The following is a 26421-nucleotide window of genomic DNA, read 5'->3' as shown; positions in this document are numbered from 1 at the left end:
GAAATCCAGGCAGATTCGCCGGCGTCAGGATGGTCGTGGCGCCAGTAAAACGTGAGTGGGAAAACGGCCAGAGAATAGCGCACAATATTCATGACGCTTGAGCTGTGCTTCTTGCAAACATGTTTACTTTCTAAACTCTTCTCATCAGTTTGTGTCTGTTTTAATTACTAAATCACTTCTTATAATAATAATAATAATAATAAATTTTATTTATATCCCGCCCTCCCCGCCTAGGCAGGCTCAGGGCGGCTAACAACAGTTCAATAAAATTATACAATATAGAATATACAATATAAGGTGATTTAAAACAAACATTGAAATTATACATTAATTTAAAACAACAATCTAAAACCAGTTCGAATGTCTGGGTCATTCCATAATTTAAACGGCGGTGATCTTCCTGATGTTATTCTGTACACTTATATTATGGCAGGGGTCACTAGATAAATCATTGGTGGATTAAACAGCCATCCTATCAACGTCTACAAAAGCCTGCTTGAAAAGGATGGTCTTACAGGCCCTGCGGAATTGGTCCAAATTCCGCAGGGCCCGTACCTCCTCCGGAAGTTGATTCCAAAGGCACGGGGCTATAACAGAGAAGGCCCATGCCCGTGTACTCTGTAATTTTGCCTCCTTTGGCCCTTCTTCTGTTTTAGTGTGTATTTTCTGTTACTTTAATCTCAAAAAGCTGCTTGTGCTAGGGACCATCTCCTTTAGGAATGTTTGGTGATCCTTTTTTTGGGGGGGGGGGGAGTGGTACAGCTAGAGCTGGAACTGACTGAAGAATATGCACAGAATCTCCTTATTGCCTTCTAAGGAGCTGTGTTCTAATCACTCCTTATTTTTTTTATGATCTACCTGAATAAATGTATTAATGTTAACCAACTGGGTTTTGTCTCCTGGGTGCCTAATTAGCAATCCTTGAAGCGTGAAATTTGCATTTTATTTATTTATCTCTTTCATAAAAGAAACTGTGGGATATTTGCTGTGATCATATGCCTAAGCAGATCCTGAAACATGAGGGGGAAATGGTATGGGGGAGGGCGGGAAATGTGGACCGGGCTCCCTTTTTTCCCTGTGCCGTTGTTTCTTAGGTTCCTGACAACAGCCAGTGTACAATCAAAAAAGCTGAATCAGAAAGTCTTTGCTTTAAATTGTTAACTCTCTTATGAAATTGTGAATATAGCTGTCTTAAGCAGAGTTACACCTTTCTAAGTCTTATTTCCCAACAGAGTCATTAAGGGTGCCTCACAAAAGTTCCATAAAAATACAGTAAAGCTCAAGAAATCAATAATAATAAAAGAGATGTATCAATATTAAAGCTACAACAAAGAGCCTGTGCTAAACAGTGCAGCATTAGTAACAATAGATACAGCCGTTGGGGAGGGATGGTGGCTCAGTGGTATAGCATCTGCTTGGTAAGCAGAAGGTCTCAGGTTCAATCCCTGGCATCTCCAACACAAAAGGGTCCAGGCAAAGAGGTGTGAAAAAACTCAGCTTGAGACCTTGGAGAGCCACTGCCAGTCTGAGTAGACAATACTGACTTTGATGGACCGAAGGTCTGATTCAGTATAAGGCAGCTTCATATGTTCATATGTTCAAAGATCTGTTAAACAAAATGATTTGGCCTGATAATCAGAAGTATCAACTCTGAACAGGAAGTTCCATTTTAATAAGGGAGGGACGGTGGCTCAGTGGTAGAGCATCTGCTTGGTAAGCAGGAGGTCCCAGGTTCAATCGCTGGCATCTCCAACTAAAAAGGGTCCAGGCAAAGAGGTGTGAAAAACCTCAGCTTGAGACCCTGGAGAGCATGGGAGGGATGGTGGCTCAGTGGTAGAGCATCTGCTCAGTAAGCAGAAGGTCCCAGGTTCAATCCCTGGCATCTCCAACTAAAAAGGGTCCAGGCAAACAGGCTTGAAAAACCTCAGCTTGAGACCCTTGGAGAGCCGCTGCCAGTCTGAGTAGACAATACTGACTTTGATGGACCGAGGGTCTGATTCAGTATAAGGCAACTTCATATGTTCATATTCACAGATCTTACCAGCTGTGGTCATTCAGAGGATAAAAACCCAAAGAACAGTTATCTAGTACCAAAGGTCTGGGCAAATAAAAATGTCATCCATTGGTATGTTAAACTCGCCCGGGTTGGCACCAGGCAGATTGGAGGTTGGGGGGGGGGGCTTCACAGAAGACAGGCCAAGGCAGAAAAGGTCCTGGTCCTAGCAGCCAAGCAGCTGAACTCAGGAGAAGGGGAGTATGGAGGGGGCATGGCCTCTGCAACAGTCTGGATGGCTCGGTCTGCTCATCTCAGACCTGGAAATTCTTTTGCCACCCTCATTCCAAACTTCTGAATGCCCAGAAGGCACAATTTTGACCTCAAATGATTGGGCAGCTGGTGAAGTTCTTTCTAAACTGATGAGATACGTTCCCAGGGGTATGACTTGCTCAGCAATCCAGCAGTCTCGCAGCTGCATTCTGAACCAACTGAAGTTTCGGAATAGTCTTTAAAATTAGCCCCACACACTGAAGTAACTTAAACTGGATGTGATCACAGCAGGCACAACCGTAACTGTAGTCAGATCTTGTTGTTTTTCCAGGAAGGAACACAGCTGGGGAACCAAGCAGACTTGGTTAAACGTTTTGCATGGCACAGATGAAACCCTCTGGAAGCACTGATCCAATACTAATACCCTAGCTGCTCACTTGTACCCCAGGAGGAGCACTAACTCATCTTGAGCATATTTTCCTCGGTTTCTGGTTGTCGGTACTATTCACCAATAGCCCATCAGTCTTGGCTGGACTGAGTTTCAGTTTTTCTCGCTTTATTCCTGATTCCCATCATCTAGTTTGAAATAGCCACTGCCTCAACAGAATCAGTTAAAAAGGCTAGGCAGGGTTAGAGGTGGTGGCGCCTTCACCAGCCGTAACAGGCCCTGGAGAAAAACCCAAATTAGCTGCTGGCCTCCTGCTCAGCGAAAGATGCTTGAAGTTTTCAAGTGAGTGAGGCTTCAGAGGAGGCAGCTCTCTGAACTCCTTGCACTTGGCGGCCACATGAGGCCCTGGGGAGGGGACGATGACAAATAAAGAGACTTCTGCTGCCACCATGCCTCCAGATGACCCTGATGCTGTACTCCCATGAAGGTGGTGGTTGCAGGCTCCCTGGAGAGTAGAGACTTCTCAGAGAGCTTTTGGGCTCCATCTGGGGCCTCTCAGAAGGCAGCCATCTTTGGGCAGCTCTCTGGGCAGCGGCAGCAAACATTGCTGTCAGAGTGGGTTAGCCAGACATTTCCCCACCAGCACCACCAGATGGATGAGAGAAGCAAAGTTGAATTATGTATAGTCCCACAGCCATCTCTAGTCAGTCCTGTAATCTATACAGGAGGAGCATTACAATGTATTTGCAGACAGATTTCTTCTAGTGAGCACATCAAAGTCATCCATTCTTTCTGTGTGGGTACAGGGACCCTTTCCACGTTGCAGTAGTGTAGCATGATGGGAGAGGCTTCTGTCGGAGGTTTCTTCCAGGCACAAATTAGAAGCCTCAATGTGTGGATGAGACGATGGTGTAGGGAGGAAGGTTTTAAGTTTGTTAGGCACTGGGATGCTTTCTGGAACAAGCGGGAGCTGTACAAAAGAGACGGTCTCCACTTGTCCCCAGATGGAACCAGGCTGCTGGCGCTTAAAATCAAAAAGGTGGCAGTGCAGTTTTTAAACTAATCTTGGGGGAAAGCCGACAGGAGATGAAATGTCTCTGGTCTGGGAGGACTCATCTCAAAGAGATGGAGGGTTAGCTGTTACTTTTCTACCAGGTAATGGATCAGAGTTGTCCACTGAGATGGTGACAAACAGTATGGGCTGCCTGCCAAAGTCTCAAGGCAGCAGGAGGAAGGTTGCGGGTCTAACTTGCCTGGGAAATGATAGATGTTTGTATACAAATGCTAGAAGGGTTTGAAGTAAAATTGGTGAGTTGGAATGTTTAGTGTTGGGGGAAAACATAGACATTGTGGGAATTTCAGAAACTTGGTGGAATGAGGAAAATCAGTGGGACATGGTGATTCCTGGTTATAAGTTATATCGGAAGGATAGGGAGGGAAGGGTAGTAGGTGGGGTGGCTCTGTATGTCAGAGAGGGTATACAGTCCAGTAAGACTGAGGTCAGAGAATTAGATTCCCTTCTAGAAATGCTTTTGGTTGAAATAGAGGGCCCAAAAGGAAATTTAACTATGGGAGTTTGTTATCGCCCACCAAATCAAAAGATAGAGGACAATTATAATATGATGGAAGAATTAAAGATAGCTGAATGTAAAAACAGCTGAATGTAAAAACTGTGTCGTAATAGGTGATTTTAACTACCCGCAGATTGATTGAGTCAATATGTGTTCAGGTCGAGAGAAAGATTGAGTTTCTAGATGCTCTCAGTGACTGTGCTATGGAACAGATGGTCACAGAACCTACCAGGAGTGGGGCAATCCTGGATTTGGTCCTAAGTAACGCCCAAGACTTGGTGAGAGATGTAAAAGTGATCGCACCGCTTGGGAGCAGTGACCATAATGTTATTGATTTCACCATTTGTATAAATAGGGAGTTGCTCCAAAAGACCAGCACAACCAGGTTTAACTTTAAAGGGGTAAATTCTCTGAGATGAGGAAGCATGTGGAGAGGAAACGGAAAGGAAAGGTAAATACAGTCAAAACCCTTGGGGAAGCTTGGAGGCTATTTAAAGCTACAATCCTAGAAGCTCATATAAAATATATACCACAAGTTAGGAAAGGCACAAACAGGTATAAGAGAAGGCCTGCATGGTTAACAAACAAAGTAATGGAAGCTGTAAAAGGTAAGAAGGACTCCTTTAAGCAGTGGAAAGCTAGTCCAAGTGAGATTAATAAAAGGGAACACAGGCTGTGGCAAATCAAATGCAAGACTGTGATCAGGCAGGCAAAAAGGGACTATGAGGAGCATATTGCAAAAAACATAAAGACCAACAATAAAAATTTCTTCAAATATATTAGAAGCAGGAAACCTGCCAGGGAGGCAGTGGGGCCCTTGGATGACCAAGGGGTCAAAGGATTACTGAAGGAGGATAGGGAAATGGCTGAGAAGCTGAATGCATTTTTTGCCTCCACTGTGGAAGACGAGAAGTGTTTGCCCGCTCCAGAACCACTAATTTTGGAAGGGGTGTTGAAAGACCTGAGTCAGATTGAGGTGACAAGAGAGGAGGTCCTACAACTGATTGACAAATTAAAAACTAATAAGTCACCGGGTCTGGATGGCATACATCCAAGAGTTCTGAAAGAACTCAAAGTTGAACTTATGGATCTCCTGACAAAAATATGTAATCTTTCATTGAAATATGCCTCTGTTCCTGAGGACTGGAAGGTAGCAAATGTCACCCCCATTTTTAAAAAGAGTTCCATAGGAGATCCGGGAAATTACAGGCCAATCAGTCTGACTTCAATACCAGGAAAGTTGGTAGAAACCATTATCAAGGACAGAATGAGTAGGCACATTGATGAACACAAGTTATTGAGGAAGACTCAGCATGGGTTCTGTAAGGGAAGATCTTGCCTCACTAACCTGTTACAGTTCTTTGAGGGGGTGAACAAACATGTGGACAAAGGGGACCCAATAGATGTTGTTTACCTTGACTTCCAGAAAGCTTTTGATAAAGTTCCTCATCAAAGGCTCCTTAGTAAGCTTGAGAGTCATGGAGTAAAAGGACAGGTCCTCTTGTGGATCAAAAACTGACTAATTAATAGGAAGAGTGAGTATAAATGGGCAGTCTTCGCAGTGGAAGACGGTAAGCAGTGGGGTGCTGCAGGGCTCAGTACTGGGTCCCATGCTCTTTAACTTGTTCATTAATGATCTGGAGTTGGGAGTAAGCAGTGAAGTGGCCAAGTTTGCAGATGACACTAAATTGTTCAGGGTGGTGAGAACCAGAGAAGATTGTGAGGCACTCCAAAGGAATCTGTTGAGGCTGGGTGAATGGGAGTCAACGTGACAGATGAGGTTCAGTGTGGCCAAGTGCAAAATAATGCACATTGGAGCCAAGAATCCCAGCTACAAATACAAGTTTATGGGTTGTGAACTGGCAGAGACTGACCAAGAGAGAGATCTTGGGGTCATGGTAGATAACTCACTGAAAATGTCAAGACAGTGTGCGACTGCAATAAAAAAGGCCAACGCCATGCTGGGAATTATTAGGAAGGAAATTGAAAACAAATCAGCCAGTATCATAATGCCCCTGTATAAATCGATGGTGCGGTCTCATTTGGAGTACTGCGTGCAATCCTGGTCACCGCACTTCAAAAAGGATATTATAGCATTAGAAAAAGTGCAGAAAAGGGCAACTGGAATGATTAAAGGTTTGGAATACTTTCTCTATGAAGAAAGGTTAAAACGCTTGGGGCTCTTTAGCTTGGAGAAACGTTGACTGCAGGGTGACATGATAGAGGTTTACAAGATTATACATGGGATGGAGAAAGTAAAGAAAGAAGTCCTTTTTCTCCCTTTCTCACAATACAAGAACTCGTGGGCATTCAATGAAAGCGCTGAGCAGTCAGGTTAGAACGGATAAAAGGAAGTACTTCTTCATCCAAAGGGTGATTAACATGTGGAATTCACTGCCACAGGAGGTGGTGGCGGCTGCAAGCATAGCCAGCTTCAAGAGGGCATTGGATAAAAATATGGAGCAGAAGTCCATCAGTGGTTATTAGCCACAGTGTGTGTGTGTGTGTGTGTATTTTGGCCACTGTGTGATACAGAGTGTTGGAGTGGATGGGCCATTGGCCTGATCCAACATGGCTTCTCTTATGTTTTTATGTTCCATGATGCCAAAGTAGTGTTTGAAGGTCTGCAGCTCAGTAAGCGGAAGCCATCCCATGCTCTTTCCTTTGGAGCCCAAACCCTGCATCAACTCATTGTCTGCCTGTATTCCTAATACCAGTGGACTGCCTGAATGGATCAGGGCAAGGCGACCTCATGGGAATACTCACCATACAGGCTACCGCTCTGCTTGGGGATTGGGGAGAGAGACCTACTCTGCCTGTCAAAGAAATAGAGCCAGGCTATTTGATTCCTCAAAGTTCTGATTAGTTAAGTGCCATCCTGCCTATGATCTTGACCTTTTGGACCTTCATAAAGCTGCATAACTTGGGAGTGCTTTAAAAAAATAGCTGAATACAGTTGCAGTGGTTCACACAGAATTAAAAATGGGACAGAAGGCAGCCAGAGAGACCAGAATCTAAGGTCTGATTGATATGAATACATTGTTTCTGAGCTCCCCTCCCATTCCCCTATAATTCCCCTGTGTTTTGAGGGGGCAGTTGTGGGAACACAGAGAATAAACAGCTCTTGTGACACACACACACACACACACACCAGCTATTCAGAGGGGCGCTGTAGGTTCCTGAGCTCACTGGGATGATTTGGAATCGGGGGATGCAGCAGCCACTGCCAAAGCAGCCATGGTATCCTCTAACCCATCCCTGTGGGAGACCCTCTTGGTAGGCAAACACAGGTTGAGAGCGCACCTACAGCTGTGTATCCCATGCCTGCGGCGTCAGACAGCCCACAGGGCAGATTGGGCAGTCAGGTCAGTAAATGTATAATTGTTAAAACAGTTTTTAAAGCAAATAATTGAATAAAGCAAATAACTTCCAGCCCAGTTGACACCCCCATCCCTAGGGGATTCTCTGGCCTGAATTCCTTCCTTGTGTTAATTTAACTCTTCCAAGGGTGCCTGGCTGAGTCTTTTTAGTTGTGGCACCGACCCATGGAACACCCTCCTAGCAAAAACACACCATTTGTTGACTGCTCTGCAGAGGCAAGATCCTTTGCATTACTTAGGCCTTTAATAACAGCATTAAATGTTCACTTTCATGTTGCCTTGGTCTCTTCCGGTGGAGGAGACTGAGTTTCTGTTTAAGGCCTGGGTTACGATTCCACTGGAAGAGATCTCTCTGCGTGGAACTGATGGCCAGCTGTTGAGAATGAGAGAACAGTATAAACCGCTTTGGTTCCCCATTTGGCAGAAAGGCAGGGTATAAATGAAGCAAATAAATCAAACAGATCTGCCATCCATGTGCCTCACCTCTGGGTCTTGGTCGGTCATATCATATGAACATATGAAGCTGCCTTATACTGAATCAGACCCTGGGTCCATCAAAGTCAGTATTGTCTTCTCTGGCAGCGGCTCTCCAGGGTCTCAAGCTGAGGTTTTTCACACCTATTTGCCTGGACCCTTTTTTGGAGATGCCAGGGATTGAACCTGGGACCTTCTGCTTCCCAAGCAGATGCTCTACCACTGAGCCACCGTCCCTCCCCTGAGGTCCTGGGATAGTGCCTGCTGGGCAGCATCTTCCCAGGGGTCTTCCAAAATGGAACCAGCCCTGGCAGCAGCAGACCTTCCTCTGAAATTGATCTGAGAATTTAAATTGTTCAACGGAGTCCAAGCCCTCCAGAATTATAAAGAACAGTCCTGTAACTTTGAGGACTGCTGGAGTTCAGATTTGTTTTGGGACAAGAAGTCCTTACGTGGCCTGGGACCAACATACCTGCGGGACCGTCTCCTTCCATATATGCCCGGGAGATTGTTACGTTCGGCCTCCAAACATCTGTTGGCCGTCCCCGGCCCAAGAGACGCCCGCCTTGCCTCAACTAGGGCCAGGGCTTTTTCAGTCCTGGCCCCGACCTGGTGGAATCAGCTCCCTACAAAGATCCGGGCCCTACCTGGCTTATTAGCCTTCCGTAGGGACTGTAAAACGGAGCTGTTCCAACAGGCTTTTAGCTGAGGCTGCGGGCGTCTGTTCTTGATCTGGTTGCCTTCCCCTGCCAGCATTGTCACCTGTGCTATAAAACAGAATAATATCTGTCATCTCTATGGGATATCATGATGTGAGACGGCCAGGCTGGGTAATATGTGATTATGGTAAAATTTTCTGAGTGCTGCTGAGTTGTCTGTTTATAAAATATTGTATTGTATTTTATTGTTTTATTATACGTTGTACTCCGCTCTGAGCCCTATGGGGAATGGGCGGAATAGAAATATACTAAGATAAATATATAAAAATAAATAAGTGGATTGTGGGCAGGCACTGGGGGATGGAAACCATGGCTGGGGTAAGGAAAACTGGCTAAAATAAGTATTATTGAGCTTTCACGCAGGGATTAGAATACTTAGAAATGTTACTCCAGAGACAGTGAAAAACCCGCCAGAGAGCACGCCCTCTGTTTTTACTGATATTTTGCTAGGCTGCTTCGTTTTTCTTCCAGCCAAGATTGCTTGCCCCACGGCATATAGTTACGGGTGCTGAATTATATTACATTGAACAGTATTATCAATTACATAAAACATCTTACATCACCACCTTTTAATTTTTCAGTTATTAAATTTGTTTCAGCCGTGTCTCTTCCGAATTTTTTAAAAATAAAAAAAACAAACTTTACCATTCTGCGAGCCCTACTTTTAGGATTAAAAACAAGATATCTCCTTTTTAATCAACTGGGATGAAAACCTTCCATTCAGTTGGATTTATACAAAGGGATTAAGTGGCCTTCCTTATTAATCAGGCTTTAATGTACAGCTTGAATCTAGAGCTCCTCCTACAGAAAAGCTATTTAGTGTATCAGAATAAGTGTGCTCTTAGCACTTCAGAAGAGGGATAGGAAATCGAGACCAGCCTGGCGGAGGGCATTTTTGTGAGGAATACTAAGGGCTAATTCCAGAGTTACCTCAGTGGCCACGAAGCTGCTGCCTGTGAAGTTGCACATTCGCACACCCTTCTGTAAAACAAACTATTACATCAGGAGTCTGCAAATGGAGAGCCAGTTTGGTGTAGTGGTTAAGTGTGCGGACTCTTATCTGGGAGAACCGGGTTTGATTCCCCACTCCTCCACTTGCACCTGCTAGCATGGCCTTGGGTCAGCCATAGCTCTGGCAGAGGTTGTCCTTGAAAAGGCAGCTGCTGTGAGAGCCCTCTCTTCCCCTCCCACCTCACAGGGCGTCTGTTGTGGGGGAGGAAGGTAGAGGAGGTTGTGAGCCGCTCTGAGACTCTTCGGAGTGGAGGGCGGGATATAAATCCAATATCTTCATCTACCTCACAGGGTGTCTGTTGTGGGAGAGGAAGGTAAAGGAGATCGTGAGCCACTCTGAGACTCTTCGGAGTGGAGGGCGGGATATAAATCCAACATCTTCATCTACCTCACAGTGTGTCTGTTGTGGGGGAGGAAGGTAAAGGAGATGGTGAGCCGCTCTGAGACTCTTTGGAGTGGAGGGCGGGATATAAATCCAATATCTTCATCTACCTCATAGGGTGTCTGTTGTGGGGGAGGAAGGTAAAGGAGATTGTGAGCCGCTCTGAGACTCTTCAGAGTGGAGGGCGGGATATAAATCCAATATCTTCATCTACCTCACAGGGTGTCTGTTGTGGGGGAGGAAGGTAGAGGAGGTTGTGAGCCGCTCTGAGACTCTTCGGAGTGGAGGGCGGGATATAAATCCAATATCTTCATCTACCTCACAGGGTGTCTGTTGTGGGGGAGGAAGGTAAAGGAGATCGTGAGCCTCTCTGAGACTCTTCGGAGTGGAGGGCGGGATATAAATCCAACATCTTCATCTACCTCACAGGGTGTCTGTTGTGGGGGAGGAAGGGAAAGGAGATTGTGAGCCGCTCTGAGACTCTTCAGAGTGGAGGGCAGGATATAAATCCAATATCTTCATCTACCTCACAGGGTGTCTGTTGTGGGGGAGGAAGGGAAAGGAGATTGTGAGCCGCTCTGAGACTCTTTGGAGTGGAGGACGGGATATAAATCCAGTATCTTCATCTACCTCACAGGGTGTCTGTTGTGGGGGAGGAAGGGAAAGGAGATTGTGAGCCGCTCTGAGATTCTTCGGGGTGGAGGGCGGGACATAAATCCAATACCTTCTTTTTGTTCTTCTTCATTATGGTACTGGTCAAAAAAATCCCCTCAAGACCCTGCTTGGTCACCTATTGGTGCCTCACTCAACATCAAAGCCCCTTTGTCCCACAGGAAGCTTTTGGGGGGGGGGTCAAGACTAAAACACACAATACTCTCAGCTGAGAGAACTGCATTTTACTTTGTTGTATGCCACCCTGAGCCTCGCTCGTTGAGGCAGTGGTAGGGTACAAATTGGATCAAATAAGTAAATACATTCATGAATATGGTCACCAACCTCCAGATTAGGGTTGCCAGCTATGGGAACATTTGGGGGCAGGGACAATTTTTTCAGTGTTGTGCCCAACACACAATATCACTTCCAGCGCAAAACAGAAACCAACATTATCATGTTGGGGGCAGTATTCTAGGATTTACCCAAAATTCTGTGATTAAACCATAGAGTTGGGGGTGAACGCTAGAGCACTGACATAATGTGATGACATCACTTATAGTTCTGAGCTGGAAATGACACACAATGCTGAAGAGCCCCTCATTTCTCCCCTGCTGGCCTTTCACGTAGCAGCGGGGAACTGGGGTCCCAGACTGGGTGGTGTTCTGCTATAGTGGGAGTGTTTGCTGTACTCCCGGTAGGGTCTGGCATTCTCCTAAAATTACAGTTGATCTCTAACTGATCGATGCTTGTAGCTACCACCGCTTCTTGTAGTGGTGAATTCTGCATGTTAATTACTCTTTGGGTGAGTTCTTTTGATCGGCTCATCCGTTTCACTGAGTGCCCATAAGTTCTTGCACTGTGAGAAAGGGAGAAAAATGGAGATGTTTGATCACTGTCTTCCATGACCTTGATACTCCTGGTTAGATTACCACAAAGTGAGCTATATGAACCTGTTTTAAAGGCAGTTCAAAAACTACAATTAGTAATTATGAGAAGGAAATATACAAGACAATAAGATCTGGCAGCCGCTGTAGGATTGGTTGGGTGTAGTATGAATTTGGAATTTGAGGCAAGTAAATGGCAACATATTTGTATATAAGAATATAAGATAAGGAATGAGTACTGCATATTATACAGAAATGTGTATTTGTAAGCCAAAGATAGAGTTATAAAAAGATAGAATGTTATAAGAAATAAAATGGAAGATATAAACTGTAAATGATATACAGACTGAGAATTAATAGGTTTAGACATGTTTGTAATAAGAAAGAAAATGTAAGCAAGAGAGACATTTTTCTCCCCCTCCAACCCTGATTTTCTCATATCTCCCTGTATGACTCTTTCCTCCCCCCTTTTCCTGTATTTGAAATTCAATAAAACTTTTAAATTGGGAACAAAAACTACAGTTAGTCCAGAATGTGGCAGCCCAAGCATTTCTTGGCATGAGCTGCACATGAAACCCGTTCTCTTGGTTGCCAGTAAGTTTCCAAAGAAAGTTCTAGGAGCTGGTACTTTCCCTCTTGCTGAGATCAGCAGCAGAGAACTTTCTCGTAATGCAGAGGAAGAGTCCAGAAGCACCTTAAAAACTAGTCTTGAAGGTACTACTGAACTCTGGCCCTTTTCTGCCGCTGTAGACACACTAACACGGCTACCCATCTTGAACTAGGGCCAGCTAGACCTGAAGCTTGCTTTGCGTAAGGTTTTGCCAGTTGCTGACCCAAAGTATCCAAGCACATATAAACAGGGTCAAGGTTTATTGGAAATCAGATACATAGCAATGACCTTCTGCCGAAGGGCCATTACTGAGAATGGTTTGAATACAAACAATGACGATTATTATAGGAAACAAATAGTGCACAAAAGCTAAGTTCCCCCCCCCCATGCGTTATAGTTCTCAGTAGGGCTGCCAAGCCCCCGGTTCGGGCAGGGAATCTCCAGGTACCTCCCCCTGCGTTGCTGGCGCAATGACTTCACCTGGAAGTGACGTCATCAAAATGGTGCCGCGTGTGTGGGGCCGTTCTAGGTGTTTCTGGGAAAACTCTGGTTTTCCCAGATGCTCTAGCCATTTGGGAGGTAAAACTCTATGGTACAATAGGTACCGCCATTTTGATGACGTCACTTCCGGGTGACGTAACTTAGTTGTGCGCGCACGTTGCGCACACAAATGTCCCCCGCTGGGGGATGAAGAGGACTTGGCAACCCTAGTTCTCGGACTTTGGTGTAAATGCAAGACATCAAGGTTACAATGTGTTCTCCCCTCCACTATTCTAACTCATTGTTATAACTACCAGCTAAGCCAGCTCCCGGTGATAACCACCCTGCTGCACAGCTTGGGAAAATATAGTTCCAAGCAAGCATGCAAGGCAGACACTACAACACCTGTTGGATAGATTTGTGAATACATGAAAAAGATAACACATTGTCAGGGAACCTGACGTTTTGAAGCTCAGCAGAATCCAGCCTTGTGTTATCGTAGGAGAACTGGCTTCTCAGGTTGCCCGGTTTTGGAGTCAATTTGCAGTGCATGCCTGTGTGACCACATAAACAGCTGTCAACCTTGATGTGCTCATGAACCCACTTAACACATCAGTGTAGCAGAGTTTGATTGAACGGATGCCATCAGATGTCTTTTGATTAACAAACAGCTTTATCTCCTGCCTGTCATTGAGCAACCTAGGAAACCTGCCTGATGTGTTTTCCCACCATATAGATTGCAGTCTGTTGGCACGCTGTGTATGTAGCCTTGTGCAAACGCCCTCTGAGTAGTGTTCGTAATTTTACTAATGAGTAGTTTACTATAGTATAAGCCTGCAGCTCCTTTGATCGGAGGGGGAAATTATATTGTACTTCCTACCAAACAGAGTGCACTTTCTTTGCTATGAAAATGGGCAAAGCCAACCCAAATAGTAAAGATCTGGAGCACCTTCCCTATGAGAAAGGGCAAAAGAGTTCGCTTTTCTTCCTTAATGTATTAAAATGACAACAGTACAGGAGGGATATGATACATCTTTATCAATGAGAAAGCAGAGGTCATTTTGTTCTCTCCTGCTCGTTACACCATTCCAAGACCACTGAAATCAGTGGGCAAGGAAAGGAGTTATTCTGGTTAGGATAGTACAATTTGGTGTAGTGGTTCAGTGTGCGGACTCTTATCTGGGAGAACCGGGTTTGATTCCCCACTCCTCCACTTGCACCTGCTGGAATGGCCTTGGGTCAGCCATAGCTCTGGCAGAGGTTGTCCTTGAAAGGGCAGCTGCTGTGAGAGCCCTCTCCAGCCCCACCCACCTCACAGGGTGTCTGTTGTGGGGGAGGAAGGTAAAGGAGATTGTGAGACTCTTCGGAGTGGAGGGCGGGATAGAAATCCAATATCTTCTTCTACAGTGGGTTCTCCAGTTAAGAACATAAGAGAAGCTTGCTGGACCAGACCAGTGACCCATCCAGTCCAACAGTGGCCAAAACCCAGGGGCCATCAGGAGCTCCACTAGTAAGGCCAGAACCCCAGAAGTTCTCCCACTGTTGCCCCCCCTCCAAGCACCAAGGAGACAGAGCTTCACTGCCCCAGACAGAGTGTTCCATCTATACCTTGTGGCTATCATGAGCCACTGCATGGGTCACTGTAGCCAAGTCCTGGGGGAAGAGTTAGGGGACCAATTGCCTAATCTGTTGGAAATGGAAGAAGGCAGACCTAGCAACTGTGGTGACCTGGGCCTCCCTAGAAAATGAGGCATCCAGGATCACCCCCAAGCTCCTCACCTTCACTCAGGAACAGGACTTCCGCCTTCGTTGGATTTAGTTTCAACTGGTTCTGCTGCAACCAACCAGCAATGGCCTTCAAAGCCCTGATCAGAGTCCTCAGGGGCAGATCAAGTCCTCAGGGGCAACAACAGAGAAAGGCAGGGTATAAATAAATAAATAAAATTCAGTGATTGATAACTATGAACATATGAAGCTGCCTTATACTGAATCAGACCCTCGGTCCATCAAAGTCAGTATTGTCTACTCAGACTGGCAGCGGCTCTCCAGGGTCTCAAGCTAAGGTTTTTCATACCTATTTGCCTGGACCCTTTTTAGTTGGAGATGCCGGGGATTGAACCTGGGACCTTCTGCTTACCAAGCAGATGCTCTACCACTGAGCCACCGTCCCCCAACTAGTGTGGAGGGGCTGTGAACCCCATAGATGCAGAGGACCCATGGCATGGTCTTTGACCCTTCTGCTTCAAAGCATCCCAGAGAGGCCTAGCTGGCTGCTGCTGGAAAGAGGATGATAGATAGCATAAGCCTTTGATCTCTTCTTTTTTTTTTTAAAGTGAGGAGTCTGTTATCTCAGGATCAAAACGCTTGTGATCAAAAGGCTGTTGTTGCCTTAGGATCAAAAATGCTGTTGCTTCCTTTCTAACACTCAGGTCCCTTTACACCACGGGGGACAGAAATCCTTTAGTTGTACTTGGAGAAAAAGAGGCATGGTACTATAGATCTTATTGCCTGGCTCTCTGATCAAAACTATAGCTTCACTTTGGACTGAATATTTTTGTACCCCTACCTTCTACCTTTTGAAATAAAAACCCCTTTAAAATAATAATAATAATAATAATAATCCATTTTATTGTTTTTTTATTTTATATATGCTTTAAATATTTGAGCTGTAAAAGTATAATTGTTGATTTATGATTGACAGATGTTTAATTGTAGAGATTAGCTTTGATAATATAATGTAACAAATGGGAACCTGCAAGGATTTGTGGAGGAGGGGGATTTCATTTCTCCTTTCCTCACTATCCCTTTTCCCCTTCCCTGAAAGCCTCCTTGGCCTCTCTCTTTTCCTGCCTCCTTCCATGTCATGGTGGCATGGTATAGCCCTATCTTATCAGGTCTCAGAAGTTAAGCTGAGTTGGTACTTGGAAGACACTGCAGAGGAAGGCACTGGCAAACTACCTATGCTTCTCACTCAAATGGAAAGCCCCATGCTGGAAGTGCCATGTTGGTTGCAACTTGATGACACTTATGTATGTCTCTCCTTATCACACACCAGCCAACCTGCCTTTTTCTCCTCCCCCTCTTAAATTTTCCTTCCTTCCCTGTCAGCCTCTACCTGGGAAAAGAGTGGCCCGGTTGCATGCTGCCGGTCGCTGGGTCAGGCCCAGTTGTGCAATAGAAAACCCAGAAGGACTTGTGAGGGGCACCTTATTTCCCTTGTATCCATTTCCCCACACTATTCCCTCTTGTCCTTCTTCCTATCAGCCCCATAACCTCACCTGGCCTTGCTTTCTTTTCTCCTTCTGACCCACCCAGCAACCTTCCTTTTATCTGCCCCCATCTTCAGCTATATTTGCTATTTATATATATTATTATTTAGGGGGGCTGTGGCTCAGAGGTAGAGCATCTGCTTGGCATGCAGAAAGTCCTAGCTTCAACTCCTGGTATCTCCAGTTAAAAGATCTGGTAGGAGGTGACATTAGCCTATGACCCTGGAGAACTGCTGCCAGTCTGAGTAGGTAGTACTGACTTTGATGGACCAAAGGTCTGATTCAGTAGAAGGCAGCTTCATGTGTTTATTTACTTCATTTCTACCCCACCTTTCTCCGCAGTGGGGACCCAAAGCAGCTTACATCATTCTTTTCTCCTTTGTTTTATCCTTACAACAACCCAGTGAGGTAGATTAGTATGTGACTATATAGCTAGCCGAGATCACTGAATGAACCTCCATGTCAGATTGGGGATTCAGATGGGTCTTCCAGATTCTAGTCTGAAGCTCTAACCATTTCATGATGCTGGCTTTGGTGAGGTGGCTTCTGCTGGACAGTATTAAGCATATGGGCCTGGGTCAGTCATGCAAGTCTAGTGGTAGCAAGTTGGTTGCTGCCGGGCCTGGCCCCAATGAGTCCTTCCTCAAAGGCCAAAACAAGCCTTGGGAAGGGGCCCTGGTCCCTTCCCCTGCCAAGCCTGGAATGATGGCAAAACAGTTGTGGTTGCCTAGTCATGCCTACTGAGGGTAGTTGTTTCTTAAAGCTACATGTGCTCCTTTTATCATTTGGGGTTTTTTCAAAGCTCCTCAACTTTGGTTTTTGTTTGTTTGTTTGTTTGTTTTAGACTATTGGTTTTCTTCAGATTTGTTGAAAGATCTGTTTTGTCCATTTGTGACTCTGATCTTCAGATTTACATATTCTTAGGTTGAGAATTAGATATATGATCAGAATAAGAATTAGAATGAGAATTAGATATATTGATAAGTAGCGAGCCCACATGGACTCGCAGTGGACATCTCATCTTCCCCTCCTGCATGGTTTTTTTTTTCCTTTCTAAAAGCCCCCAGAGCCAGTTTGGTGTAGTAGTTAAGTGTGCGGACTGGGAGAACTGAGTTTGATTCCCCACTCTTTCACATGCATCTACCGATGTGATCTTCCTTGAGTTAGTCACAAGTTCTCACAGAGCTGTTCCTCTCAAGAGCAATTTCTGTCAGAGCTCTCTCAGCCCCACCTACCTCACAGGGTGTCTGTTGTGGGGAGGGAAAGAAAAAAGAGATTGTAAACCGCTCTGAGACTCCTTTGGGCAATGAAGGACAGGGTATAATTCCAATCTCTTCTTCTCTTCTTTTCCTGCTTCTTTCTCTCCTTCCCAACCAACAGCCAACCTTCCTTTCTTTTCAACTTTCCCATCTTCAACTTTCCCTCCCCCCACCCAGCAGCCTCTACCTGGGAAAACTGTGACCAGGGCCACTTGCATGGCAGAGAACCCTCAAGGACTTGCTGGGGGCACTTTTTCCCTGTATTCCTCTACCTATACTAGTCCATCTTTCCTTCTTCTTGGGAGTCCCCAGATCTTCTCTTTCCCTGTCTCATAACTTTTATCTACATCTCATCTTTATCTATATTTTTGTTATTTATTTAATCTATTTATACGTTGCCTTTCTCCACAGTGGGGACAAAGTAGTTTACATCATTAGCCTCTCCTCCCTTTTCTCCTTGCGGCAATCATGTGAGATAGATAAGACTGAAAGTATGTGACTGGGCCTAGGTCACAGTGAGCTTCCATGGCAGATTGGTGATTTGAACCTGGATCTCCTAGGCCCTGGTCTTAAGTTCTAATCACAATACCACACTGGCTTTCATAGGGTGGCAAGCAGCTAGGCCAGGGTGAGTCACGCAGGTTGGGTAATCGCAAGCTGCCTGAAGGTTTCTGCCAGGCCTGACCCCAATGAGCATTCCCTCCAAGACCAAAGTTGCTCTGAGAAGGGCCCTCCCCTTACCTTTTACTGACAGAAACCAAGTCAGGAATACTTGCAAAACTGCTGTGGTTGCCAAGCCAGGCCACTGAGAGCATCCTTTCTTAAAGCTACAGACATACCTTTTATCATTTGGGGTTTTTAACCCCCAGTGTGTTTGTTTTTTTATTTCAGGTTTTTCTGCAAACCTGGGGCATTTCTGAGGTTTGTAGAAATACCTGTTTTGTCTGTTTACGGCTCCAGTATCTGGATCGCATGTTATATTCAGTTGGCAGAACTACAGACAGCAGAACGGAAAGATGAGCTATCACAAAAACAGATAAGAAAGTATGAGACGTTATGGCTGCAGCCCTAAGAACACTTCCCTGAGAGTAAGCGTTTGACTAAAATAGGACTTACTTTCATGTAGGCATGCTTAGGATTGTTAAGAACGCAAATGACAACAAGATCCAGTCAAGAGTAAAAGATTCACTCTAAATGTATGCGGATTGTTCCTAGTTGTTGATGAATTGGCAAAGAAGAATGCATCATATAAACCTATTAGAAGGAGGGGGGGATCGTAGAGAACCAGCTATCCCAAGTCCCTCTTAAGTCTATGACTGGGAGCGTCACATCAAATAAACTCCAGATAATCAGCTTCCCCCTGGAATCTCCCTCTGAAAGTTCCCTGCTAAGGTACTATAAGTCTATTACCGAATGTCCAGGGAAATTAAAATGCTTCAGCACTAGTTTCTTCTTGTTTCCGTTCTTAATATCTCATCGGTGGCCACGTATTCTCTTTCATAGGGACTGTGCAGTATGGCCAGCATGAAGGGAAGAGGGACATCCACAGACCATGGTCTATAGCTAAGAACTGATATATCATACGACCCATTTTCAGCAGTCTTTCAGAGTGGGGCATCTGCAGGATTTACTACAAGGATTCCTAAAATGTAGGGGCAGTTAGGCAAGATTAGACAGGTACCCAAAGTTACCTTCTTCAAGACATAATCGGCAGGGAAAACAGCAAAATATCCCCACGTATCACCTACTGTCTCTAGCCAAAAGCTCTCCGGCAGATCATCAGGGATCTCCAGGTTCCCTCTTTCCGGGCCTAGCATGGCCAACTCCATGTTGAGAAAGTTTCCGGAGATTTTGGAGGTGGAGCCTGGGGAGGGCAGCCATTTTCTCCAGCAGTGATGATCAAAACAACTGGAACCGGTGGAATCAATGGAAATAACAGGAAAACCACCAGAAGCAATGAAATGTACATGGAAACGTGTATAAATACGTTTTAGTGCAAGCTTAAATGAAACTTAAACAAAACAAAACTAAGGAACATTGAGCTTTCAACATATGAATTTTCCCACACAGTCTTTCAGGAAAAGTCGGGCACTGAGGGAAAAAGTGTTCACCCACAACTAAGTCTACTCGAAGGAAGCCAATTTATAGGGCTACTGAAAGACTGTGGGAAAATTCATATGTTGAAAGTTCAGTGTTCCTTAGTTTTGTTTTGTTTAAGTTTCATTTAAGCTTGCACTAAAACATATTTATAAGAGCCCCGTGGCGCAGAGTGGTAACGCTGCAGCACTGCAGTCCTAAGCTCTGCTCACAAGTTCGATCCCGGCGGAAGCTGGGTTCAGGTAGCCGGCTCAGGTTGACTCAGCCTTCCATCCTTCCAAGGTTGGTAAAATGAGTACCCAGCTTGTTGAGGGGAAAGTGTAGATGACTGGGGAAGGCAATGGCAAACCACCCCGTTTCTGTGTAAATTTAATTGCTTCCGGTGGTTTTTCTGTTATTTCCATTTTCTCCAGCAGAACTGATTGCTGTCATGTGAATGTCAGTTGGAATTCCAGGAGAGACCCAGATCCCACCTGGAGGTTGGCAACCCTAGCTATTAGTGGTATGCCAACCCTTATTTACAGACAGTAGACCATCCAATGAAAATACAATTCCAGGGACTAGTGCCTGCAGCAACCCCCTATTGCCGGCTCTGTCCTCTGGAGCTCCCAGGTTCTGAACTGACACTCTGATTTCTGCAGAATGGTGGGTCTCGCTGGCACACTAACCCAGGCTGGTCCAGCAACATCAGTGATCCCAGCATGAGCTCATTTGCTGAGACGCTTTCATTGTGCTCATTTTGCGACTTTCTGATGTGATATATGCTGTTGTGTGTAAACAATGCCCCCTGGCCAGTACATTCTAATGTCCAGTACATTCTAATGCCCCTTGGCCAGTACTTTCTAATGTGATATATGCCGTTGTTTGTAAACAATGCCCCTTGGCCAGTACACTTTCTAATTTCATTGAGCTCATTGTGGGACACTTTCTAATGTGATATATGCTGTTGTGTGTAAACAGCGCCCCTTGGCCAGTACGTTTACACTCTGCCTCTCATCAAATGAACATATGAAGCTGCCTTATACTGAATCAGACCCTCAGTCCATCAAAGTCAGTATTGTCTTCTCAGACTGGCAGCGGCTCTCCAGGTCTCAAGCTGAGGTTTTTCATGCCTTTTTGCCTGGACCCTTTTTTGGGATTGAACCTGGGACCGTCTGCTTCCCAAGCAGATGCTCTACCACTGAGCCACCGTCCCTCCCCAAGGAGGTCTTTGGTTCACAGAAGCTTTTGACATAATAAATTTGGTTAGGCTTCAAGGTGCCACAGGACTTCTTTTGTTGTTATATGGGGGTACAATTTCCCCATGCTGCCCAGGATCATGGAATAGAACACTGAAAGCTTTAAATGGCCTGGGGACAGATGAAATAAATTAAAAGTAACATGAAAGAGTTGAATGGTTTCCATGGCAGGGGACCACACAAGGTTCACCAAGCTAAAGTGGCACTTGACTCATTTCATTAAAGTGTTTTTACGATGAACGCACTGTCTCCAGTAGCTTGACTCTTTTTCTATTCCTTCTCAGCTCTCAATGAATTCCCAAGCGACATCTTCACAAATGAGGATCGACGGCACGGAGCAGTATTCTTGCACGCTTTCTGTGTGAGTCCCCATTTTCCTATATACAAATGTATATATTTACTGCTTGGATTATTAAGAATGGTTTTAATCATTTTCCTTCAAAAGATCTCGGGGCAGGTGAGGGAGACACTGTAGAAGGGAAAATGTGAAGCAGTCTGTAAAATTAATCAGAAGGTTTAAAAAGCAGTCAGCAAATCCAGAACATGAATCAGCAGTAAGCCTTGTGCCTGAAATACCACCAGCATTTTTTAAATTAACATTTTAGTTTTTCGGCAGAAAGGAATCTCTCACTTCCTTTAGCGGGCTGTTTTTGATTCAGGGGTGCTCATTGGAACCAGCGTGTTTGCAAGGGTTCTTACAGCAAGTTGTTACTGTCTTCTGTTGTGCTTATTCTTATCAGTTCTCATGCCAGTACATTAAAAGCTTTTGCAGAAACACTAAGTCTCCTTTGAGGGGTTTGAATCCATTTTGAATTGATCTTGAGTCAGAGCTACACTGAGGCTGATTTAACAGGCATATTTTCCAGGCAACTGGGCCAGTTCAGCATTTAAATGCCCGGGAGAATTCGCAAGTCGCATATGCACTCTTCTCCTCCCCATAGGGAGAAAGTAACAGATGAACAGATATGCACTGTATTTATTTGTATGCAGGAGGTTCCTGGATATCTGTTAGTCTAATCTGAGCACTGAACCAGGAACCTCTTTGCTTTAGTGCCTAGATTCTAAGCTGCCTGGAGGAGTAAGAAGTTCTTCTCCAATGTCCCAGTGTGGTTTTGCCACCTTACTCTATACTACCCATTCATTCCTTGGTTTGGTAGCTGCTTGTCATCTCCCCTTCTTGCATATTCCTATTGTGTTCTCACTTCCCAGTTGATGATCATCCATCTTCCCAGGGGATAATTTGCCAAGGGATTCTTGAGCACAGCTGTGCTCCTCTTTAGTCCAGGCGGGGAAAGGCACAGAACATTCGGCCAGGTTTTTATCCATTAACCTAGGTGTGGCTTCCAAGACTTAAGAAGCTGCACTCCACTTCCGCCAGTGACGTTACAATACATAATACATTACCCTCATCTCCAGCACAACACTGGCCATCTGGATGTTCTCTTGGAGTGTCAGGTGCCTCTTCCTCATAAAGGAGAGCTCTTCTTTTATGGAAGGATCCGTCAGTACCTCATGTTCAAGTGTTCCTCCCTTTAGCAGATACAGTGGCTTCCACATGATCCTTATGTTCGTATTAGACTGACTAATAAAGAAGGAAATATTTCTTTATACAGTGAGTGATTAAGATGTGGATTTTGCTGCCAGAGGATGCAATGATGGCCACAGGTAAAGGCAGCTTTAAAAGGACATTAGACAGATTCAGGAAGGACAGGTCTATCAGTGGCTGCTAGCCATGGTCACTAAAGAGTCACCACACTGACATCCCTCTTGCTGGAATCTGTTTCTTCCTTCTGAAGTGCTCTCCTGTTTTGCCTGAATTCCCTATGAAGCACTATGCCCTCTCAGAGACTGCCAACTACTCAAAAAGACATGATAGTTTTATACAGTCCATATGCCATTCAATAACATAATCATTAAAACAAAATAAAGCAATTGTACGTGTTTGATTAACAGACTTCATTCAGCATTCAGAATCTAGACTCAGTGGATACACTGAGAAAGAGAGGCACTTTTTCAGTGATACGTTACATTCTCTTCAGCAAGGGGGAAAAAAGGGTAATCAGGTGGTACTGTAGTCAAGAATGGAGCAATTACATCAGCTCTCACTCCTTTGCAGTAGTTACACAACAGCAGCACAGAGGACACCATCTCTATCGCCTCTGTACCACAAGGACAAAATAGACCTTTTGAAAGGATGTGCCCATGTAAAAGTTTTGGTATGTTGAAGGTTTTTAAATAGCTTGCACAAATACACTTCTAAGGGTAGGAATTAAGGACTGTATTACCATAACTAAGCTCACAAACAGAAGGAAGAGGGGTCAAATCTCCTTTGCAAAGACACAGAATTTGCATAGCGTTTGGATTGGAGACATCATAGCTATCCTTTTGGTCTCAGCCTTCTTAAGACAGACTCTCTTTTGGTCTCAGCACAGTTGAGCCCAGCTTCCTCTTGGCTTGTAACTGAAATGAGAGACCTGCCTATTAACAGCCATCAGTCTCCCCCATCCCATGTTTTAGGTATGTGGCTGCCTTTTTCTTTCATTTTTAAATGTGGCACATAGCCTTTCCTTTACTATTAAGGGCATTTATTTATTTAGGTTAGTTATTGTCCACCTTTCTCTCTGAGACTCAAGATGGTTTACATGGTGTACATCAAGTACAATCAATGGAATGGGACCTCCAATGAAGAGTGCGATAGGATTTGGACTACAGAAATCTGGAAACAAGCAGAAATTTAAAACGGTGTAGCAAAATAACAGAATAGGCCACAGTGCCTATCCCTTTACCAATGCAACTTTTTGAACCATTTCATTCTAATATAGTCCCCTTTTCGTGTGCAAAAAGGCCCTCTTGAATCATAGAATCATAGAGTTGGAAGGGGCCATACAGACCATCTAGTCCAACCCCCTCCTCCATGCAGGATCAGCCTACAGCATCTCTGACAAATAATCATCCACTTTGCATAGTTTGCAGACAGCCAGAAAATTGGGAGTTTTCCTGACCTTCTAAGGCAGACCATTCCACAAGGTGGGAGCCACAACACTGAAGGGACACGCATGAACAGTTGTTGATTTTGCCCATTTGTATGTTGGCACCTGAAGAAGGCTCTGCTCAGATGAACAGTCTAAAAGCAGAATGATTAAATACCTCAACAAATGCCTATTCTGAAACCTGTGTGGGTTGATGATGGGAATGCATGGAATTATTCGTCAATCAAACCTGATGATGGGAATGCATGGAATTATCCGTCAATCAATCAGTCTGTCTTTATTGGCATATTAAGAGAAACATGATACAGAAGGAATAAAAACAAGAATATATAGCGGTACAGTTAGATAATAGGAAACTAGTGAACTTAAACACAAACAAAATGTAGAGGCAGGCGCTTGTGGATGAGGTTTTTTTGGATGGTTGGAAGGAGTGTTCCCTCTAAACTGAGTTAGTGTGAGCAATCTCACAGTTTATTTAGCCTCCGGCTCACAAATTTTTGTCTCAGCTCAGGAAGGATGGCCCCAGAGCAAACGAATGCAGCAGCTCACATTTTTATTGCCAGTAGCTCACAAAGTAGAATTCTTGCTCACAAGACTCCACAGCTTAGAGGGAGTTTCGGTTAGAAGTACTTCATCCTATAGGGACTCACTTTTTCTTCCCAGCTGTTTTTCCTCAAATTTGTTTGGTTTGGATCCCGATGCTCTGACTAGGGGGGGGGGACCCAAATTTAAAACATTGGGGAGGCATTTACAAGGGAGACGGGGTGGGGAAGGGGTTAAGTACCCCTGTGCAGCAGATGCCTCCCCCCATTTTTGCATTTGCATTGTAAGGCAATCATACTGCGAGAAACCCCTTTTTGTCTTGTAATATATAGTTCTGTCCTTACTCAAATGTGGGAGAGACCCCATGGTGCACACGAATGCATGTAAGAAATCTTCAACAGCTCATTCTTTGCCATAAAGAAGCATCAGGAGGGGGTGAATTGAAGCAGAGAGATGGGGAGGGGTGTTTAACCTTTCCCCCAACTGCCCTTTTCTTCCTCAAAGCATCCCTAACGTTTCTTTCCCCCACATAACCTGCTCTGTGGATTTCAAAACTTGTGTTTCTTGTATAGATCAGATCTAAATCTATCTAGCAAAGATCTATGATCTATCTAGCAAAGATCATCAGAGGATTCGGAGCTCTTACACATCACAAAGCATGGAAAGAATGATTCATTCTTGGAGAATTTCCTTTGATTTGATTCACTAGGGAGTTTACACCCGCCCTCATAAAACTTCCCTTCTTCTTTCTTCGGAAAGCGTATTTTTAAACAGGGAACCTGTATGCTGTGTTTCTTTACAGTAATAATAGCAGCTGAGGACTAATAACATGTAACTTTTAAATCCACATCTGTTCATGGGAATTGAAAAGTTATATCCGTCGGATTATTATAACCGAATAAACCCCATTAATTTAATTAATAGCCACTTTGAGAGATTATCGCTTGAAAAGGAAATGGTTGGCGTACATCATTTTCACAGCATGCTGGAGATTTCATGAAGGCATCTGGCGTCACTTGTGGAGGTGGCTGTGAGGTAGGAAGAGCCACGTGGGGGCCGTGGTCACCTTGAGCAGGCTTGTTAGGAAACTGATCCACGTGGCTGAGTGTTTCATAGTCTTATGTTCAATTCCATTATAATTAAAATCAATTTTCAAATAAGAGGGGGAGTTGTGTGCTTTCTTGCCATTAGTGCTTCTTTTTTGCTTGGCTGAAGAAAATAGACTTGAGTTTTTGTGGACTGCTTATTCAGTGAGGGGGATTCCACCCCCAACTTTTATATGCAGCTTATGTAGCTGCAATCATGAGGATTCTGTCCCAACCAACAGGCCATTAATTCATCCCTCCCCGGTTTATGTCATGTACCCTTTTGGTTTTCTGCAGTACGAGGTCACGTTTGGGCACGTCCTTGCTTGCCGTTTCCTCGCTTTGCTGCTTGTGTTAGCAATCCTGCACTATGTTAAAAACAGAAAACAAAATTAAATATTAACACGCCTATTTAAAAAGCTCTGCTGAGATGGCTCAGGAAGCCTTCATGTCCCAGAGTGACACTTCACCGCAAGAGAGCTCTGCGCTGCTCCTCCACTCTCAGGGCTACCACTGAGGCACAGAATGCCTGGCCCCTTCGTCAGAGATGTTTTTCCTCCAGGCGGTGACGTCTACGCACTCCAGCTGTTCCCATTCATTGGGGATTGTTCCTATTTCCAGGTGCCTGTCCCTGGTTATAAAAGAAAAACTGTCCAAATTGCCCTTACAGAGATATCTTTTACAAGGTTGCAAGCATGTTGTTTGCATCTTCCATCCTTTGAGCCTCTAGAGGTTAAATCTCTGAGTGACAAGCAGAATCATCTTGTAACTTGTGCCAATTAATATAAAAACACGCACATGAGGACATAAGCACATTGCTTCTCTTCCAACCCCCCCCCCAACCCCTCCCCCCTGCATATTCAAATAATAAATATTCAGGGCATTTCAGCCCCAGTTATTCTAGCATCACCGCAGCTTTTGTGAGGTTTGATGTGGTGGCTAAAAAGACAAAATGCAATTTTGGGCTGTATCAACAGAAGTATAGTGTCCAGATCACATGAAGTGATGGTATCGCTTTACTCTGCTCTGGTAAGACCTCACCTGGAGTATTGTGCTCAGTTTTGCGCACCACATTTTAAGAAGGATATAGACAAGCTGGAATGGGTCCAGAGGAGGGCGAT

General features: G+C 44.7%; 1 protein-coding gene and 1 non-coding gene across 2 annotated transcripts in view; both read left to right on the top strand.

The window, feature by feature from the left end:
- Positions 1 to 26421, top strand: part of LOC132582246 (sodium/potassium/calcium exchanger 3-like) — a 182603-nt gene that overhangs the window by 144812 nt on the left and 11370 nt on the right. Inside the window, exon 4 of the mRNA XM_060253783.1 lies at positions 20967 to 21043. Within this exon, the coding sequence (XP_060109766.1) occupies positions 20967 to 21043 (77 nt within the window). The remainder of the gene's footprint in view (positions 1 to 20966; positions 21044 to 26421) is intronic.
- TRNAT-AGU (transfer RNA threonine (anticodon AGU)) lies at positions 1814 to 1888 on the top strand. Its single transcript has one exon. It is a non-coding gene; the product is annotated as a tRNA-Thr (tRNA).

The sequence above is a fragment of the Heteronotia binoei genome, chromosome 14 (assembly GCF_032191835.1).
Source record: "Heteronotia binoei isolate CCM8104 ecotype False Entrance Well chromosome 14, APGP_CSIRO_Hbin_v1, whole genome shotgun sequence".
Taxonomy (NCBI): Eukaryota; Metazoa; Chordata; class Lepidosauria; order Squamata; family Gekkonidae; genus Heteronotia; species Heteronotia binoei.
This window is presented reverse-complemented; position numbering and strand designations above follow the sequence as displayed.